Raw genomic sequence first — 21763 nt, forward strand, 5'->3', positions numbered from 1 at the left:
TTGCCTTGCGATCTAAGCAGTACTGCCATTTAAAACCAGCTCGGTTCGGCACACCTGTCCTATTTGGCCCTGGCACCCCGTTAAAGAGTGCACTTAAATACAAACATCCTGGGAATAGAAGGCACCGATCAACAAGACCCATTAAACGTATTTCATATTTACTTCTTATACTTCAAACATCACTTAAGTGGTTAAGTAAGTGACTGCTTCATATTATTTCACAGATGCAAAATGAAACCATCATGCTTTTTCAACCAAACTTGGAACTAAAGAGTCTCAGCTCCTGCAGACCTGTGGCCCAAAGCATTTCCTATGGCACGTGCTACAGTCATTCCTGTCATGCTAATATTAAGTGTTTTCCATCGTGAGACACTGTTTTCCACTAGCCTGACAAGTGGACAAGTAGATGTGCTGGGTAAGTAAACTATTCAGTAGCAGCTCATCCAACACTAGCCATCCCAGATGTCTAATCTGAACTTGTTGTCAAGGCACTTTCTACAGCCCATAGAGAGAAAGGGAGACCTGTGCAAGGAGAGGTGTCCAAGACAGGTAAAAGTGAATCACCTAACATTTTGGGAGCTGTGGACAGGTAAACATGAATCTCACTGCTGAAGTCAGACATATTCAACAGAGCTCAGCAACCAAATACTCCATGTAAGAACAGAGCTCCTGGGGGAGCTGCTGGGTGTGCAAGCCTTGATGAGAGCCAAATGCTTTGTGTACACAGTGGTGGGCCCTCTCTTCCTCTGTGTAATATCATTGTAATTGCAGATGCACTTGGGCTACGTAATGTTCTGTGGATTACCAAGCATGAGTCAAGAGTCATTCTGTCCTGGAACAATAACCTGACAAAAGAAGAAACTGAGAAATACACTGTGAAGTATATTTTGAGTTATAAATTCTTCAATACCACTCAAGAAAGGAAAGTAAGTTGTTTAATGGTTATACATATGTCCTGCTTTCAGCTGGGATAGACTTAATTTTCTTCACAGAAGCTAGTGTGAGATTGTGTTTTGGATTTGGGATGGAAAAAATATTAATAAGGTACTGATGTTTTGAGTTGTTGCTAAGTAGTCAAGGACTGTCCAGCTTTTCATGCTGCCCTGCCAGAGAGAAGGCTGGGGGTGCATGGGAAGCTGGGAGGGGACACAGCCAGGACAGCTGACCCAGGCTGGTCAAAGGCTATTCCATACCATAAGGCATCATACTCTGTATATAAAGCTGGCATGAAGAAGAAGGAAGGGGTGGAGGACGGATGTTGGGAGTGATGACGTCTGTTTTCCCAAGTAACCATTGTGGGTGATGGAGCCCTGCTTCCCTGGAGATGGCTGAACACCTGCCTGCCCATGGGGAGTGGTGAATGAATTCCTTGTTTTGCTTTGCTTGCGTGCGCGGCTTTTGCTTTGCCTATTAAACTGTCTTTATCTCAAACCATGAATTTCCCCACTATTACCCTTCCGATTCTCTCCCCCATCCCACCGTGGGGGAGTGAGCAAGCAGCTGGGTGGTGCTTTGTTGCTGGCTGGAGTTAAACCATGACAACACAGTTTAAAGTCAAATCATGTATTACTTTATTCAGTAGAACTTGTATAATATACCTTTCAATACTCAGTACTGTCTACCTTCATGCAATTCCTTCTTCCTCCTCTTAGGAAAGACTGCAGGAGAAGAGAAAGATAATACGCCTTGAGTTACATTCTGGATTTAATGCTAAGATTAAAACACAGCTTTTTGCAAAAGAAACAGAAGATGTAATTAAGGAGAGTGGCTGGACAGAATTTATTTACAAGGCACCTCCAGGTCAGCTATTTCTTACATGTTGTTAAGACATCCAAGCATTTGTGATAATGTTCTATCTTACTTGGAGACATATAATTTCTGAAAGCTCATTATTATCTTATGCTACTTATGTGGCATGAATTTGTTAAGAAGATGACACATAACACCTTGGAACATTGCATAATTATTTCCTTTATTAGGCATGTTCAGATTCAGAAAACTCCAGCTCTGCTGAACAAGATGTCAGAACAACCCAACCACTCTCTCCATTTTCCCTAGCAACTTGTATGTCTTTTGAAGATTGCCTTCCATATCACTTGGTTTCAGGAAGTCTTAAAAGAGCAGAGTTTTCAACTACTGCTCCAGGCATTTTTTTTTTTCTTTAAATGGGTTACTAAGAGTTTTAGTGGTAGTAGCAGATGTACTTCTCAGTTGCTGTTGTCCAAAAAGCCAAAAGATCCATTTGTTCTCACCTGTCACTTAGTCATCCTTCTAGAAATAAGGATACATAATGGATTTGTAAAGGCAACCATCATGTTGTTATTAGAAAATCCACATAAAATAAACATAACTTTTTCCCCATTTCTTTGTTGCAGTATATGTTCAGAATCTTTCATGCATCATATATAACATTTATTTTTTCAATTGCACCTGGCATATTAAGGCAGAAGCTCCTGAAGATATCCAGATCTTTTTTTCATACAGGTAAGGGTCTTAGGAAAAATAAATATGAAACCATGTTTTTGTACTAAATCAGTCTTTGATTTACAAAACCAGTATTTCCTTCACACAGACATGTAGGAAAAGATTTTGAATGCCAGCAATATATAAAAAATGCAAAGAAGAAAAATGTTGGATGCCATATGAAAGAAATATATTTCCAACCATCAAGAAAAATCAATTTAAACATAACTGTAAAACATCTGAGAAATAATTCAAGAGGACTGTCTTATTACAAAGCTTTTATACCTCAGAAAATAGGTAAGTATTGTCAATTATTATCTATTATTAAAAGTTCATTTATTGGTTGTTTCATTGGTCTGAAAAGTAAAGAAAGGAAAGAGGGTAGTGTGACAAAGTCAGGATATTAATTCTAACTTTTTATGCATTTATCTCCCTAGGAATTTTACACAAAGATTAAACAAAACGTATTATGGCTCAAAGGTTTTTATTTTTTTCTTTGATGTAATAGCATTGTTTATCTATAACTTTTTTAGTTATGACGTTTTAATGTCATATGACATTTTAAAAATAGTTATGACATTTTAAAATATGACATTTTAAAAAATTGATAGGCTAGTGTGAGAAAATGCAATTTAAAAAGCATTACACCCTTTTTTCCTCCAGTTTTTCTCTTTTCTGTCCTTTTTCTTTTATAGTGCTGAAGAAAGTGTGATAAAGAAAAAGGAACATAAATAGACACAAGTCTCATTCATAACTGAGTTTAAGAATATGAATGTTCTCAAACATTAGTAACATTTCTATTTATTTATGACACCATTTTTCAGTTAAAAATACTTTGACAGTTATTGCTAATTATCAGCAGTTTTGAATTATCATATAATTTTTTTTCATTACCTCTCTGTGAAGTTTGATTAATCTCATGGGTAAGAAATTTATCTGAGTTTTCACACAGACTGCAGATTCAAATACCTTTTATATAATGAACATCGTGATCATAACATGGAAACCAGTCATAACTCAAGGGTTAGCAAAAACCCATTCAAAACCATAAAAATTTGTTCTGAGTTAGACCTCATCTATTCTGTTCTAATGCAGTAGAATTATTGGCCTTACTTAAAGATTTGCGCTGCAGAGCCAGTTATAAGCAGGATTTTCTGTTTTAGCAAAATAAAACATTTTCAAGAAAATCGGATTTTCCTGAAAAGACAAAAAAAAAAAAAAAAAAAAAAAAGGAGGGGGTCAGGGGGAAACTGATCTGCAGAAAGACTGTATTAGGTGTTTTCATAGCTGGCTGGGAAGATGTTCACTTCCAGACTGGCTGCCTGGGTCTGATCCCCCCTGCAGACTCCAGAGCTGAGCACTGCCGTAGTATGTCCAGTCTTAGGATCAAATGCTTCACACAGCAAGGAAAGATTTCACATAATGCTCAGAGGTGGTGCCTGAACTACTCTAATTTGCCTGACAACCTCCTGAGGGCTTGCCCAGCCCCACCTTGGCAGTTTGACACCTTCTTCCAACCCCCTGCTACTCCTCAGCCAACCTTCCCACCCAGGGCCGCTCCAGGAAGCGTGGGGCTGGGGCGAGCAGGAGCGAGCGGGGGCTAAGTAGGAGGGAGTAGACTGTCCCTTCCTTGCTTCTCTTTCCAGCCACTCCATCTCCTTCCTCCTGCTCAGAGCAGCCACCGCTTCCTCTTTGCCAAGGCCAGACTGCCAGCATTTCGTCCCTGCCCTTCTTCCCTTCACACCTTTGCCATCTTTAATCATCAGCAGGGTGCACGCCAGTCACGGCTGGGTCAGCCAACCGCTTCCCCTCTTGTCCCAGAGCCAGGCACAAACCGTGGTAAGCTCACCTTGCCTCTAAAACCCATTGCCAAGCCTTAGTAGGGCACAGCAAAGTCTAAGTGAGCTTGCAAGGGACATTGTTCACATTGTAAGTAAGTAGTGGAATTGCTCTTGCAAGGCTCCAACATTGCCAGGGTTGTCTTCTCCCTCCTGAGAAGAAGGTTGTACCCTTCTGGTTAAGAGGCGTCAAAAAGGCTTGTTTGTACCCAGGCTCCCCTTCTTAAACAGGAAAGCCTTCAGCTGGGCTTTAGCCAGCCTAGCCCTTGCACAGTCCTGGAGGTCCTGGAGGTCCACTGTCCTGCTGCGAGGTACCAGCCCCTGCAATCCAAGCTTCCTGCTAGTAACATGACATATGGTGTGACAAAATAGGACTCATGCACGCCCTGTGCTGCAGTTAGCCCAAAAATAACTCAGTCCTGGCTGTCTGAGGGGAGAGGGAGCTTGAAGATATTTGCAGATGACAGGTGACAGAAGGTGAAAAAAAACCCCAAAAGCTCTTGGTTTACTCAAAGAAGAGCGAGATGCTCTGGCAATAGTATTTCAGAAGTAAAAAATATGTCTTTCCTACTACAGAGGCTAAACAAAAAAAAAAGCTCTGCTTACTCTCCTCACCTTTCATGGCTCATGGTGTGCCTCCACCCTCAAAGGCAGGTGTTGGTCACTGCCAACAGCTCCAAGGACGGGCAGAAGTGAACAATTTTACAAGCCTGAGGTCGCCCTGAGAGAAATGTTTTTGCTAACTTTATGGGATCGTTACTCAAAGAGATGAGACTTCTCAAGGAGAGGAAGGAAAAAGAAAAGCCAAAAAGGAAACCCCAGTGTGACACACATGCCCATGGAGAGAGATGGTGTCACGCAGCTGCAGCAGCTAGAGCAAGCACAGAAGCTCCATGGCCCAGTAATGCTGCCATTCACCCTCTCTCTCTCTTTCCCCTACCACATTGCAGTCATCTTGGCCTCAGACCTCACCGGCCATGCCCCCAGCTTGCCATGCACTTCTGCCTCTGCTGGGAGGGCTTTTTTGGAAAACTGTGGTTTCTCCCTTCACAGCAATGCAAGAGCAGCTGGAGAGGGCTCAGGCCACTTGAGTGCTCCAGCAGACACCTCGGATCAGTGCTCTAACACTCAACCTTGCTAGAAAGCAGCTGCAGACTTGCTTGTCTAAACCAAAGGCTAAAATCTTGGGAACCCAAATGTCCCTTGCTTCCAACCCTGTACCCCATCCCTCCCTGAAAAAAACCATTGCCATCGCACTGGGTGGTGCACAGTGATGGGAGGGAGGTTGTTTGTTTGTTTGTTTATCTCTCCTAAGCACATTTTGCTTCCTTGGTAGTAAGTACTTGCCAGCTCATTTACAGGAGATAGAGAGATTTCTTAAGCATGTGTGGCAAACCTCATATACTGAGTAAGACCCTGTCAGGAGGTGGTATCCCTTCAGTAACCTCACAGTGAGAGATGAAATTCCTTTTTTTTTCTCCAAGTTATATTGCCAGGCTCATTGGGCAGACTTGAGGTATCCGGCCAGACATAGTGGAAATAATTCTACATGTCAGGGAGCCTGCAGCAACTCAGAGGTCTCCTTGACACCCACCCAGACTCTGGAGAGGGAACTCAAAGGGCCTGCTTCTCCTGCTCACCCTCGCTACCTTCCCTGGGAAGACGCACGGAAAAAAATTCTCCCTCTCTTTATTTTGAGGCAGAAATGGATGCCACTTAGTGAGCAGCACTTTCAAAGAAAATATGTCACTCACTGAACGCCTTCTTTGGGTGTGATAATCTCCAAAATAGTCATCAGTGTATTTTAAGGACTAACGCACTGTGTTTGTTTTGCATTGTCGTAAATATGAGAAAGAGCATGAGGTACAGAAGGTCTCTCTGTGCTCTTTTTTCAGAGAAACTGAACCCGCCGATCAACGTCTCAGTTTCCCTTGAAAACAGAAGTATTAAAATTCACTGGAAACCCCCGCCTACTATTGGTTCTGCACGTAAAAAGTGCTTTTTTTATCAAGTGAAAATAACAGATCATAAGGTAATGAGGTTTTTGGTAATACACTTCGTCTGTATAATGTAACTTCTATAATCCCTTGAATTTAAGAGAATTAAAACTCAAACAAACTTTATAGAAATTCCAAGTTCTTTCATGCAGGATCCAACTTTTCTTGTCTTTCTGAAATGGCAAATCAACACATTTCATGAAGTCTTTCATAGTCATGCTTGCATTGAGGTGGACTGGCTGTTTTTTTCTTTTCATCTGGAATTTGAATTGTACATTAACATCACGTAGATTATGTATTTTTTTGTTACAGAAAAAGAAGTATTGATAAAATCAAAAAATTTAGCAGCTACTTGGATAATATTTTTTAAGAAGAAAAAAAATGTGTTATTGTTGTTATTTCTACATACATCACTAAGAGAATCACCCTTGTTGTTTGCATACATTGTTTTTACATACATTTAAAAATCTTTCATGGTGTATCAGCAGCTTCTCTTAGTCTTACCAGTAAGAAACAGAACAGTGTTATTATTACAGTATTACTACAGTGTTATTATACCTGGCATAACCAGGTGGCATTTTTAAATTACCTGCAAATAAGAGCTGAAAAGTTTTCATGCAGATTCTTATTTGAACTCCCAAAGAGTAGAAATCCAACCACTTAATTCCAAATACCATGGGTATGAAATTCAAATGTGCATTGGAATGTGAATTTTATGAATCTTTGGTGTTTTCACTCAAAGTGTCTTTGAATCTGTGGTTTTCTTTAAGAACTTAAAACTTAGCTAACACAAACTTCAGTCAGTGCACAGTACTCTAACAACAAAAGGCTTATCTAAGATGGCTGCAAAAATTTAAGAGACCATTAAAACATGGAAGAACATATGACTAAATTGATATGTGTTCACTCTTTGTTAGACACAGTAGAAAGGAGAAGTTCAATGAGGTAGACACGTTATTGATCACATAATGTTGCCTCCATAAATTACAGCAGGGTTTATTAATTCAGGTGCAGTGCTAATACTGCTAGGCAGCTTCCAGAACAGAGCTGGCTCTTCCCACATTCCCTCATTGCAACAGGCAGAAAAGGATCTCAGGTCTGTGCATGGACATGCCAAAGCTTCCCGGTTCTATTTGGGTTTTCCCAGAAGACAGACAGATAGCCTCCTTCCAGGCCACCTCTGCAAATAGTTAGCATCCCCTTAACCATTCCAAAGTCAGAGACATTACATTCTCTCCCAGAGACATCCGGGCGCTCGTCCCTGTCTATTCACAAGTCTCCCAATCACTAAAGGCTGTGAGCAGAGGGAGCAAAGAATGTTCATGATGGATCCTTGCTGTCCTGATCAGGGAGCCCTTCTGATCCCTTCCTGCCCATGCACGTAGATTTCCTTCCTGTTTCAAGACCCAGAGCACAGGGGGTAGAAGTGGGGAGGGCAGGGAATAAATGTTCATGTGGACACTGCAGCCCCCATTTCCAGCTTCCTAACACATTCCACTGTCTGGAAGGAAGTGTCAAATACATAAAATAGTCCAGCATCTTTACTTAAATGGAACAAACATCTTATTTTTCTTCTCTGACAGAGCTGCTCCTCTGCTTTGTACACATCTTCAGGATATAAACATAGCAAAGAAAAATCATTGGGGTATGGAAGTGAATAAATACATACAGCAGTGGAAAATTATGGTGGTTTGTTTTTTTTACAGATGGGATGGTTTGGGAAGACAGGAGAGAGGCAGCAGCAGCAACAACAAAAAGACGTGTGAGGGCACCAATTAAGTGGGGAGCTTTAAGGTAGATTTGAGGAGAATCACTGTCAAAGATACCAATGATTAAAATGGTAGCTACCTAACCAAGGAGAACAAAAAACTAGGGGGCAGGGAAAGATAAGGAAGGAAGCTGCAGCAGTATTACAGGAGACACAGGAGGGAGAAGAACGGAGCAAGCCTGAGATTCTGTGTCCTGGTCAAAGCAAGGTCTTCATTGCCGTCACAGAGACTTAAAGAGTTGAGGTATTAGGATATTCATAAGCAGGCTTGTAGATATCTGTTGAAGAACAGGTAAGAGTATAATGATTTAAATATACTAGTCTATATTTATTTATTTTGAATACCTGAAAAGATGACTTGCTGAATATTATTTATTATTATTATCATTAATAATAACAACAACAACAATAATAATGTTTGATTGATAAAGCCTGAAAATAAGGAGTTAAGTCTGCAGGTGTCTGGAAGCTGGGAAGGGTTGGCAAGTACTGTGGGAAACAAGATTAGAATTTGAAATCTTGGATACGTCTGAAATCAACAAGCCAAAATTCAGTAATAAGGAAAATCCTGTAATTAGGAAGTACAGGTCAAATGTGCCAACACAAAATAAGGAACTAACGTGGAGGCAGTAATGCAGAATAAAAAAGGTCTGTGGATTACATTGAACCACAAACTGAGTCAATCATTCCATGTTATTACACAAAGATCAAATGTTATTCAAGTACATATGACAAGCATGTCACATGTAAGTTGTAGATTGTGATTAATTAGCCCTTCTAGCTACTGAGTTTCACCTGAAATTTCAAATTGTGCTTTGGGCACCACCACAAAACATAAATATGCTGAAAAAAATTCAGAGGACATTAGTAATAGTAATGAAAATGAGCATATGCTTTGAAAATGTGTTCAAGGAGTGGAAGACTGAGGGATGTGGTCTAGAGTAAAGGAGTGTAACTTGTGTTAACAATCCTCTGGTAAATAAAAGAGCACAGGGATCATACTTACCCATGTCAACTTGTGAGTAGGGTAAAAAGTGACTGGCTAAATTCAAAGCAAGGAAAATATAGGCTAAAAGTTAGGAAAAGTGCCTTAATTCCAAGGAAAGTCTAGCACATGAACAGGTTTCTGAGGCTGCTTGGGGATGGCTCTGTATAGTTACCAACAAAAGATCACAGAATCACAGAATCACTAGGTTGGAAAGGACCTTCAAGATCATCAAGTCCAACCATTAATCCAGCGCCACCATGTTCTGTAAACCATGTCCTGAAGTGCCACATCCACACGTTTTTTGAACACTTCCAGAGATGGCGACTCCACCACCTCCCTGGGCAGCCTGTTCCAATGCCTGACCACCCTCTTGGTGAAGAAATTTTTCCTAATATCCAATCTAAACCTCCCCTGGCGCAACTTGAGGCCATTTCCTGTTGTCCTCCATGAACGCTCTGGGTAGATGTGACTGAAAGTTAGAATCACAGAGTCATAGAATAGTTTGGGTTGGAAGGGACCTTTAAAGGTTATCTAGCCTGTATTGATACCGGGTGTTGCCCTGACCCAGGTGCAGGACCCTGTACTTGGCCTTGTTGAACCTCATGAGGTTCACATGGGCCCATTCCTTGAGCTTGTCTAGGTCCCTCCGGATGGCATCCCGTCCCTCAGGTGTGTCAACTGCACCACTCAGCTTGGTGTTGTCTGCAGACTTGCTGAGGGTGCACTCAATCCCACTGTCTATGAAGATATTAAAGAGTACTGGTCCCAGTACGGACCGCTGAGAGACACCACTCATCACTGATCTCCACCTGGACATTGAGCTATTGACCACTACCTTCTGGATGTGATCATCCAACCAATTCTTCATCCACCCAACAGTCCACCCATCAAATCCATCTGTCTCCAGTTTAGAGAGAAGGATGCTGTGGGGGACTGTGTCAAAAGCCTTGCTGAAGTCCAGATAGATGACATCCATAGCTCTTCCCTTGTCCACTGACATGATCTCTCCATCCTAGAAGGTCGCTAGGTTGGTCAGACAGGACTTGCCCTTGGTGAAGCCATGCTGGCTGTCTCGAATAACCTCCCAGTCCTCAATGTGCCTTAGTGTAGCTGCACATCATTTCTGCCAGAGGTGCCCTACGTAATTTTGTAAGAAGTCTTTCAGTCCTGCACTTTGGAAGTTTCCTATCGTGACAAAAGCCTATTAATTGCTCCTTTGGAAGAAATTTTCAGGTACAGCATTTGGTTAGCACTTAACCCTTTGTCATTTGCAGTTTGCTTTTGAAAGCCTAAGGACTTTCCCCCATTTTTACTTATTTTTGAAAAACTTAGCGTGTGAACTTTTGAATCTATTTTTGACATCAGATCTGGAAAGGTCTTGAAGAGTTTAAAGGAAGAGAAAGAAATGGTACACAGGGTCAAAACTACACCACACCAGTCAGTATGAGGAGAGCAGGAGGTCACCTTTTCTTGAAGTTGCCCATATAGTACTCCCTCATTGTGCTTTCCTAACACCAAAGATGCAAATATTCTGCACCTCTCTGTGTCCGAGATGCATACTTTCTACTTCTTTGCAACTTCCTAACATTATTTTTAATTTTTATAAGCAGGATTTTCCTCTCTTGCTTTCTTTTTTGTTCCTTCAGAAATTATTACCATTGTTTATTTACAGAAGTTGGTTTCAGTTTTCAAAAGTGATGAATGATTTAGAGATATCTCTGCTTTAAACTCTGACACTCCTTGTGTTGACTTGCTCTTTTGAAGTGACATGCTTTCTTTTATAGGCACAATTAAAGATATTTCAAGATAGTCCCTAAAATAATGTGCAAACCTCACCACCAGTCAGATGAAAAATGCAAGATTTTGTTCTACCAGACAAGCAAGTACAGCACAGTACCCACACTAAAACCTTGAAGCTTGCAGTTTCATATTTACTGTATTCATCCTATACTTGGTGTGATAAAAAATGAAAGGCGAATCAGTGCTTTCAAATTCTTACTGTCCTACTGTAGCTGAATACCTCCTTCTATATTATCAGTTCTAGGCCCTCCTTCATTTTCGGTCTTGAGGTTAAATAAATGTGAGGTAAGAGTCAGATTGTGTCTGGACAAAAGCATTTGTTCTGAACATCTTTTGCTACTAGGTTTGAGATGTAAATAGTAGTATTTGACATCCCTAGATTTGTATCTGTTTGAATGGCAATGTGAAATCACCTAAAATAACCCCCTAAACCTATCTTGATAGATCGTAGATGTCACTGCAGAGAAATATGAGTATCCGTTTCATAAGCCAGCAAAAAAATGTGCAGCACAAGTGAGAGTAAAGAAAGAGAGATGCATAAGAAACAAGATTTGGAGTGAATGGAGTGAACCAGTGTTTATTCATAATGGTAAGTTATCATCTATCTACTATTGCTCTCAGCAGCTGCAACTCTCTTTCGACAGTTTTCAATACCACTGCTTTCCCAGCTTCCACTACAGCTGTTGCTGAGGCTGAACAATCACAGCATGTTTCCCCCACTTCAGAAAAGTTTATGGTGGACAAGACTGCCATTGCATATAAGCTGTAATATCTGCATGTGTTCAGTGCAGCACGTTGATTTACCCCTGGAGCATACAGCACATATGCACAAATTCATGTGATGCGGCAATTTCTCTTCTTCCTTCCTGTACCTGGAGAGGATAGGTGGCTTTTATAAAATGAACCTGTGAGTATAGTACATTGAGGGATCACATGTTCAGGCAAACCTCTTTAAATATCTGCTTTGATGCCTAGAGAATATTTTCCATTTTGGTTTGTATTCCATTAAAATTATTTTGTCTGCTTCTAATTGGGAACATGTATAAGTGGACATTATGAAGTGCATTTTAATACCTGGTATTAGTAATATTGTTCATGGTAATGCCCTGAAAGTCATGTATCTAATTTCATAGACACAGTGAATTGAAAAAATTGAATCTTTCCGTGGAGTAACCTGAAAGGAAAAACATCCATTAGGTATTTTTTTTTTGAATGTGTCAATTTTTCTGCTGAAGGTCTTGAAGAACAGTGCAATGACCTGCTTTTTGTTTGCTTTTACATGACATTCCAATGTTTCATCTAGGAAATGTGCTACATTTCTGTAAGAATGTGTTTTTTAAGAGGTATTTCAGCCTCCATTTAAAAAAGCTGAAACACCAAAATGAAATAACATAATTCAAAACATAACTAAAATATTTGTTCTGAAATGTTCCTTTGACATGAAAAGAATTTGTTAATTTTCTCATGGGAAACACATTCGTTCTCCATTAGAATTAGCACATGCTTTTGAAAAGAACCACAATTTAAACTGAACTGAGCTGTTAGTATAGGAACTTTCTGCTAAAAAAGAAATGTTAAATCAGCTTTATTCATATATAGAAACTTGAAATAATTAGTCTAATTTTTAAAGCTGCTGAGCATTCATAGATCACTTTGAAGTTAATAGTAATTCAGAGGTGTTCTGCATTTTTGCAAACCAAGCCACTTGTTTTTGTTTCAAAGTACTGTTACCTGTGACTAAGTTTAAGCATTTGCATCTGAAAAAAACCCACCAGAAAATGGTCTACCTAAAAGAATATATGTGCTTCTTTTTCTTCCTCCTTTCCAAAATTCATGAAGTAAGAAAACAAGAGAAGCAAACCTCTTTGTGGTTCAGCTGATGCAAAGACCACTTGTTCCTCTTCCCCCGGGTGTGTACGTGATATGGGGTTAGCAGAATGATGCAGAACAATTGCCTCAAACAAAAGAATTTCTACTACACAGTCCAGAAATTGTTCAGAATATGTTTTCTGAGCATTCATCTCAAAAGACAAGAAAGGAAAAACTCCCTTTTCATCTTGAAGTGAATAAATAATAGTTTTGTATTTCAGCAGAACATAAAGGTTATTATACACAGTTCTGCCCATAAGTTTGTGAGTATTTTCTTGGTTTCATATCAGGTTTGTGGAAATTCTTAATATCCTTGGTTTAAACTACAGATGGCCTCCAACTAGGAACTTTTGTTCAGTTCTTTTGTTCTTTCAATTTGATCTAGACTGATCCTAAAACCACTGTTTAACTGGCCTCAGACTATTAACATTTTAAGAGCTGTTCCTGCCTGCTTTTCTTCAAAATACTTAGTTCAAAGCAATCCAAACTAGTTGTGGTTCTAAAGTTAGGCATTAAAAAAAAAATAAAATTTGACAAAAATACATTTTGGGGTCAACCAAAGACATTGGTTACTTTGGTACTTCGGGTATTTTGGAGGAAAATGCAAGATAAAGAGCAGTAGTATTTGTTGAGCAGTGTAAATATGTATTGCTGGCATTTCTCTAGGACTATGCCTAGCAGGCTTAAAAAAGGTAAATCTAATGAAAACCAAATGTTGCTTCTTGAGTCAAAGTGAATATTTTGTTTGAGAAAAAGCTTTTATTTTCACTTTGCCTTAAACCAGCTACAGCTGTGAAGGGGTGAGGAGGCAGTAGCAGGGGACTTATGGTGTGTAGAGATGGGAGGTGGCAACAGCAGGAATCCAGAAACAGCTGCGGCAGCAGCAGGAGTGTCAATAGCAGATGGACAGAGGGTTTGATATCCAGAGGGATCAAGGCTGGATAGAAGTACCCAGTGGCAGGACAGGCCACGTCCAGCATGTGAGAGCAGAAATCCAGAGAAAGGAGGGGATGGCGCCTACTGGAGCAGAGAAGGCCAGGGAAAGTGCTGAACTGCGGCAGCAGCAAGGCTGAGAGCTCAAAGGAGGAGGAAGGAACAGTGCTGAAGTCAGAAGCCCCTGTTTCCCCTAAAAAAGCTCCAGGAAATGTTTCTTTAATTCTGTGGCAGTTCAGGAATAATGCAATATTTATGAGTCAATGTATAATTCATCCATTTATGAACTACCCTTTCCTACATTATTAACATTACCTTTCCCTCTTCCTTTTAAGAAAAGACAGCAGATGTCATGGTGCTAAGCCTCACGTTGTTTTGTCTCCTGATTTTCCTTGGAGGTTTGCTGATATGTGCATGTAGAAGGTAAGGTACATTTCTGGAAGGTAGTATAAATTTCTAGTGGAAGGAAGGTCAAGGTGAGGATAAACAAACCATAAAATGGATTAAAGTAAAACACAGATTTTCTCAGATAAATTATGTTTACAAACAGCAGTTAATTGTGCATTTCCAACTATTGTTCTAACAAAGGAGTGCTAGGTGTAAGATACCAAGACTTATCATGCCATCTCACAGCTCCCATCACAGTCCCTGGAGCTCCTGTCTCACTCCCTACTCTCAGATGTCTTTCTGCCACTATAAATGACATTTTTTCATCTTACTCTGACTGCCTCCCTGCCCTCAGTGTGACTTTGCCCCACGCTTTTGCAAGTTCTGCATTCAGGGCCACCAATGATAATCATGCTAAAGATGAACTACATTTGCCACGTTGCCCCATTTCATTTCATAACCCATAGGTGTTACTGAGAGCAGTATTTTACTCTAAGCTGGACAGTTTACAAGAAATAAATAAAAAAGGGAAGTCAGGCTGACGGAAGGAGTTTCCTTTGCTGTGCTGTTAGTACAGCAAAGTAATAGTAGTGGTCCTACATCCACCAACAATTAATGCAGCCAGCTGCCTCCATGCCACTATATTTTGCCTGGCTACATAGTTTTCCTATTGACATGTCAGAGAAAGCTTTCTTGAACTGAAAAATAAACTTGTTCGGGATTGGGTGGTAACTCAAGTTGCCTTAATATTTGGAAGGTGCAGTATGTAGATGGAACCTGTGTTAAAAGTAAACTGATTATTTAATTAATGACTAAATATTATTCCTGATTAGGATAAAAGAAGTTATCATGTGGTCTATCTGCTTTCAGTAAACAAAGACTCAAGGAACTATAGATATGAAAGAGCTAATACAAAAATACAGAATAAAAAGTTTCCCCTGGGGCAAACAAAACATGTAATTGAAAGCCATCTGCGTCAAAACATAAAACAATATTCTGGTCAAATAATAAGGAATGACTCTGGCCTCAAGAGAGTCATTCAGCTGGTAGATCTTTTAGGTGGAAAATTTATATAGTACTCAAAACTCAACAGATAATTCTTTGTGATGAAACAAAATATATTCATGTTTCTGTGCAGACAACACATGCTCTCAAACCCAAATTCTGCTAGACCTCAGAAAACGAGTTAAAAGATGTTTTCAATGCTATGCATGTTCCCTGTTATTCAATATTTCCTTCTTTGATTATCACACTTTATAGGTAATATTTTCAATTTTGAAAACCACATATAGGAGTAATTTTTTTAGCTATAGATATAGTAGCATGCCACAAACTCTCACTTTGCTTGTAAATCCTATGTTTGTGCATATGCATAGAGTTCTTTTAAATCTCACAGGCTAAAAAACAGTTAGGCTGAAGAAGAGCTGGGAAAAATGTTGAGAAAAATGTCTGCAGTGAAACAGAAAAGGGTAGACTAAAGGCTTTAGAAACGGCAGAGGCCTGTCTTATTGGCGTATCTTACAGAGCATTATTGACTGATCCGTTCCTGCAGACGTGTAAGAGTCATGTGTCTGTATCACTGTTGTAGGTATAGATGCCTCGAAGCTATAAGCATGCCTGTTCCACAACCTTCAGATAATATCAAAACTTGGTTAGCTGCAGATGAGACTCACCACCAGGTAGAGTGTGTCTATCTGTCTTCTCTCACTACGTTGACATGTATAATATTACCTGCGAGTGGAATGGTACAATATTACATTTAGAGCAGCAGATAATTTTTAAGAAAAACTGGGAAAAAGGTATGCACAATATTTGTGGTGAAACCAGAAGAGAACAGAAAGTTTCTGGAGGTTACAGGACAATGATGTCAGTAGACAGGATTGAGAAAATCTTCAGGGGAGTATTCTCTCAAGTGTGCCTCAAAGAGAAAGTGTTTCAGCATATCCACACTCAATGGGCCAACATTTTAAGGAGCTATCACCCTGACTCCGTACAGCATAGTCAGTTACGGAATTTTACATGTATAAGAATGTGGGCAAGTTATTACAGGGAAAGTTTTTGTGGAGATCTTCAAGTTGTCGGTTATGTCGTTGTAAATGTGCACATTCTTATGGCAAGTAAGAGGAAGCTCCACAATGCATGAAACATAAAACCTGTGTAAACCATGATAAAACTGTGTTTACTTTGGAAAAGCTGATGTGCTGTAAGTTCAGGTGCTATCTTATCTTATGGCAGTTACAAGTCTGTAGTCAACTGGGCAAAACATGAAATAAATATTTGTAATATTTTTGTGGCTATTATTACTATTGCTCCTTGGCTGGCACATTCAGTGTTTCTTATCACTGTCTGTTACTGTGCGAGTTAGAGGAAAAAATGCTCTAGTCAGGCAGTAGTCTAGGTCCCTACAACTCTGGTGAAGCTACACAGTGAACTGCACTCAGGAGGCATGGTAAGATTGCCTCTTACCTGGTTCTTCCACAACACACGATGAGAAGTGCAGGTGTGCCCAGACTATGGGGGATTTTTTTGAGAAACATCACTGAAGTAGAAAACTGTAATGAGGATTTTCTCCATCCTGTTGTACTCAAAAGTTTTCTTCAGAGCCTCTGCAGGATTTCTATTAATTTTATTCTGTCCTACTTTATTACTGCACTTACACTGCAATATCAAAATCTCTTCTAGTAGTGCATTCAGCAATGTAACTAACAATTACCGGTGTGAGCTGTTATGCTATTTTCTCTCCCAGAAGAGATGAAAAATGTATGCTTTCCAATATTGTGTTTTGGTTTTTGTATGAATATACCTACATGATTGCAAACTCTGATAGAAACCATGGGCCATCTCAATTCATGAATCACAATTTAAATTGTGAGGCAAAAAGAGTGAGTTGTTTTGTTTTATTTTACCTTCTCAAAGACAAATTTATGGAAAAACTGATGTGCATATGCTATATAATCATATTACAAACAAGAAGACTAAAGTGTTTTGAACTTGCACCTGGAGTTCATTCCACATGCCTTGGGCTGGCTCCCAAAGCAGTCTGTGCACCTCTTTTTCTTTACAGTCATCTTAGAAAAGACCAAGAGCACCAGAACTGGGCTGGGGCCAAGTTTCTTGTTCTCAAGATTAAAAGTAATTTCTATGACAATTCTGTCCAAAATTATTTGACCAAATTTGACTCAAAAGGTGTCATATTTACCACTTTTTCTGTGCAAAAATCCTTTGGCACCCTTTTCACCCGTAATGGTGTGCAAATTAACTAATAATTCTCCTTGTGGCCATCACATCTGGACTGGCAGAATGTAAAGATAAAATTGTCACCATTAAACCTATATTCTATATCTCCCTCCACCCTAGAACTGCATATACTGTTATTTAGCGGTCTTTGTATTCAATATATAAATAAAAAGCAATCAATGATCACCACAAAAAAAATGTATTTAACATCACTAACAGAGAAAGAAGACATTTCTGTCCCCAAGGTGTTACAAGCACTGAATATATCTTTGACAGGAAAATCTCAACATAGCTGTTTAATTACTGTCTAGATGTTTACAAGTGGCTGAGATGACTGTTGATGGCACTTCTAGGAAAGTTAAATTAAATAAAATGTATGGAATATATTAGTATCTCAAATATTGCTGACACCTGAAATAGCAAAGACATTGGCTTTAGACACATTGTAAGAGTTAAGAAGACTAGGGAGAATGATGCTGAGATAATTTGTTTTAACCAACAAATAAATATAACCCCTGAAACCTAGACTGTGACTTTAACATAAACCTTAGGTACATAATCATATCAGCCCAGAGGGTGACAAGCAACAAAATTCAGATTCACAATAACTAAGCAAACTTACCCGTGAGCAACCTTTAAGTTGAGAGAGTAACTCATATGATCTCTGTATTCCAGTTATCACAACCAAGTAAATAATTTGTAATAATCCCAGATACACCAAACAGGTAGCATGCTTGTAACAATATCCAGAGTCTGTAATACCATTGAATGCAGATGTTGTGCATAATGTAATTTTTATCCAACAGAAAAAAATGTCAATGCAAATGGAGATGTACTCAGAGATTATTCTGGGAATACCAGAAGAGAATGGAGATGAGAACATCCAACAACAGAGGTGTTTGAAGGAATCTGGATTAGAAGACCTGTAGGGATGATACACTTTTTTTATCTGCATGCAAGAGTTGTCTTTCCATGAGCCGGACAATATTCTGACAGATCTAAGAAGAGCTGATACTGGATTTTGTCTGAGCCCAATGGTTTGAAGTATTTTGAGCTCTAGCATTGTGCAATTCTTAAAATGAGCTTTGGATCACAAAGGCAAAACAGTACATTGTAGTTTGTCTCTAACTATTACTGATCTTCAGCCCAGTAAAATTACAGCACCTCAGAAAATATGATCTAATATTGAGGTCCACTTGGGATAAAATTGAACTAGAGTTAATGTTTCATAATGCTGCAATAGCTTCCAAGTACTGTCTGATAGATCAATGCCTTTGAAGACTGGCTGTTCATACAAATACCATACTAACTATTTAATATTTGATTGAAGTGGTCATGAGAAATGGTGGAAGAAATGCATGTTACTGGAAACAGCAGCAGAAGCTCACAAGGGTTCTCTAAACCTCCAAAAAAATGACTTTCTGAGGCAGTGCATTATGTAAACAGACATCAACCAGAAAGAAGAGTCATGTGTGAAGACATAAAGTCTTTTAATGTGATGGACTTATTCCTCTGCAGTTGGCAAAAGGAGAAAACTTTAGACAAGGTAAAGAAAACAAAGTTTTCAGCTGTATTGTGATTGTCTAAATGACTAGAGCTCAGAGAAGTTAAAGTTCAGAACTGGCCAATTATTGCTATTTATTTTTCTCTGTCCTTTTAAAGAAATCTTTCTTTCCATTTCCATGAGGTGGTGAGCCATGCCAGTTCATTTTGAGGTACATAACCAGGGCAGACTATTTGAACTCTTGCTTGAGACAGTATTTAGTTGACTACGAGGGAAGGAATACAGGGTCTTGATTTTGCAAGGAAGACATTTCTGTAGACTTCTTTAGTAGGCAGGCAATACAAATAAGTGATGGACCTAATTTTCTGGAAGGCTTGGAAGCTACCTAAAAAGTTCTTGCTTTCATTTCTGGTAAAATTTGTCCATGTTCAAAATAATGGTTGAAGGAAATATTTGATTCCACTTGAAATGACATCTTTTGTATTATTGTACAGAACAATATAAAACTTTTGTTTGTGCTTGTTTGAAACATTCAGTTTATAAGACACATTTCTGTGCAGAGTTTTGATTCACCTGAATATGGGGGTTTTTTGGTAAAATGTCTCCCTCACCACAGTGGAGAAGACTGCACTCTTTCTCCTTTAATACCAAGAATGGCTGGTAACATCTCAAGAGCCAAGCTGGAAAGGCCTGAACAACAAAAGGACTATCATTGACTTTGCCATCAGATCAAGTTCATGACATCAGGATAAAACAATCAACTTTACTAGGTAGTGTTACCTTTCCTGTTGCACTTGTGTTTTTTACAGAAGGATGGCCTTACCTTTGAACGCCAGTGCTCTTCCCCCCCGTACCTATCGGCCTGATGCCTATGCAAATCATCAAGGAGAAGATGAATAGTAGATATCAGGCACTGAATCAAGTTTCAGTAATGACAACTCCTGTAATGTCTCCTTCTGTGTCTTGAATGCAGATGGGAAAACCAGCAATCAACATACTCGTTTTTCTCGTGGATGGTCAGACACCATCTCTTTGGGTAGACAAAGCAGTTTATCCCATCAGCTATGGTCCAGACATGTTTCCTCAAGAAGGGGGGGGAAGAATTACTACTTCAGTTAAAAACCATTACAGCAGGCACTTAGAAAACAAGTGTCATGAACTTAGAGATTCCTTTCTTGGTGAGGATATAGAACTAATATAATGAAAGAATCAGAACATATGTGAGCAAAGTGGGGTAGAGAAGTACCACACATTGGCCAAACACATCTGGAATCCAGACTTCATATAGTGAAATCAGGCCACAGTGAATATTATATCGTTCCTTAAAATATATTTTATATACATATATTTTATATAGTTTTGGCTTGCAGTGCTTGAAGCCCGCGGCCAGTGCCAGGATTTAAAATAAGACAGAGAATCTATAGGCTGAAGTAATGTTACTATTTTACCTGAAAATAGATTAATTATTTCAGATTAAAATTGCTTTGTTTACAAGAGGCTTCAGTTTCGGCTAATATACACAGTTTATGCACATGCACATGGCAACCTCCAGAGACATACCACATAAAATGAAATGTTGTAATATCAATCCTAAAACGCAAATTTGTTAATAAAAAAAATTAGCACCTGGACCTTTCTGAGAAACACTTGGACAATTTGTTTACAAAATGGTATAATTTTTCCTTAAAGTAAGTCTAAACCTATCCTAGACCTATTCTCCAATAGCAGACTAATGTTCAATATGTACATGAAGAAATATAATTATCCAAAAGTAAAACTCAGTATGGCAATAAACACTTAAGTATACACAAAATATTACTCAGCTCAGCTGGCTTGCTCTTGTGAATGAAGCACTTACCTCCATCTTACCTGTGAATGAAGCTCCTGTGAATAAGATTTCACCTTCTGGTGTTCAAGTGGCACAGCCTGATGAGACACTGGGCAGTGCTTTGCACATAGAGAGATTGCTCTTCCTCTCCACTTATGCATGTGCATAGGGCTCTGGAGTCAAAATCCCTTCGTCTGAATCATAAAGCGCTGTGATATCAGAAATAGTGTGACCAGGAGGAGTAGGGAAGTGATTGTACCCCTGTACTCAGCACTGATGAGGCCGCACCTAGAATACTGTGTTCAGTTTTGGGCCCCTCACTAGAAGAAGGATGTTGAGGTGCTCGAGCATGTCCCAAGAAGGACAATGAAGCTGGTGAGGGGTCTGGAGAACAAGACTTACAAGGAGCAGCTGAGGGAACTGGGTTTGTTCAGTCTGGAGAAGAGGGTGAGAGAAAATGGCCTCAAGCTGCTCCAGGGGAGGTTTAGACTAGATATTAGGAAAAATTTCTATACTGAGAGAGTGGCCAAGCATTGGAACAGGCTGCCCAGGGAGGTGGTGGAGTCACCATCACTGGAAGTGTTCAAAAACCTGTAGACGTGGTACTTCAGGATATGGTTTAGTGGGCATGGTGGTGTTGGGCTGATGGTTGGACTTGATGATCTTAGAGGTCTTTTCCAACCTTAATGATTCTGTGATTCTGTGACGTATTATCACTAGCTGTTCTTATGCTTTTAACTCCAAGTCCCCACTTCTGCCAAGTACATATAGCACACAGGGACTTAGGGCTCAGAGTATTATCCAATGTTTGTGTTTCTTCCTGAACATCAGTGACTATGCAAATATCAGGCATACCTTACTGTAGCTTCTGAAGGCACAACAGCCCTTTCCCTTTGCTTTGAAAGGAGGATAATTGCCAGAGAAGGAAGGGAATCGGCAAAGCAACCTTCAGACTTGGGACTCTGCACGAAGTCTGGTCAGGTTGTCCATTGCTGCCACCTACTGTACAAACAAACTTCTTTTAACGAAAAATATTCCTCAAGTTTTCAAACTGGTTTAACTTAGGGCAGCTTTAACTGTGCTGATATAGTTAAAGAAGTCCATTTCCCTCTCTATCTTGAAGACCTGGCCTTTATTAGAGACAGGATCCA

At 39.5% G+C, this 21763-nt stretch overlaps 1 protein-coding gene across 1 annotated transcript; it reads left to right on the forward strand.

Moving 5' to 3' along the window:
* Positions 1–312: 312 nt before the first annotated feature.
* LOC309416967 (interleukin-5 receptor subunit alpha-like) lies at positions 313–18209 on the forward strand (the record flags this gene model as incomplete). The annotated part of the gene is made up of 10 exons (XM_082014354.1): positions 313–415; positions 772–926; positions 1653–1800; positions 2376–2484; positions 2573–2760; positions 6197–6333; positions 11299–11443; positions 13992–14079; positions 15632–15722; positions 18087–18209. 10 exons carry the CDS (start codon positions 313–315, stop codon positions 18207–18209), a joined length of 1287 nt encoding a protein of 428 aa, XP_081870480.1.
* Positions 18210–21763: the final 3554 nt, after the last annotated feature.

This window comes from Phaethon aethereus (assembly GCF_964289735.1).
Source record: "Phaethon aethereus genome assembly, chromosome: 1".
NCBI classification, from domain to species: Eukaryota; Metazoa; Chordata; class Aves; order Phaethontiformes; family Phaethontidae; genus Phaethon; species Phaethon aethereus.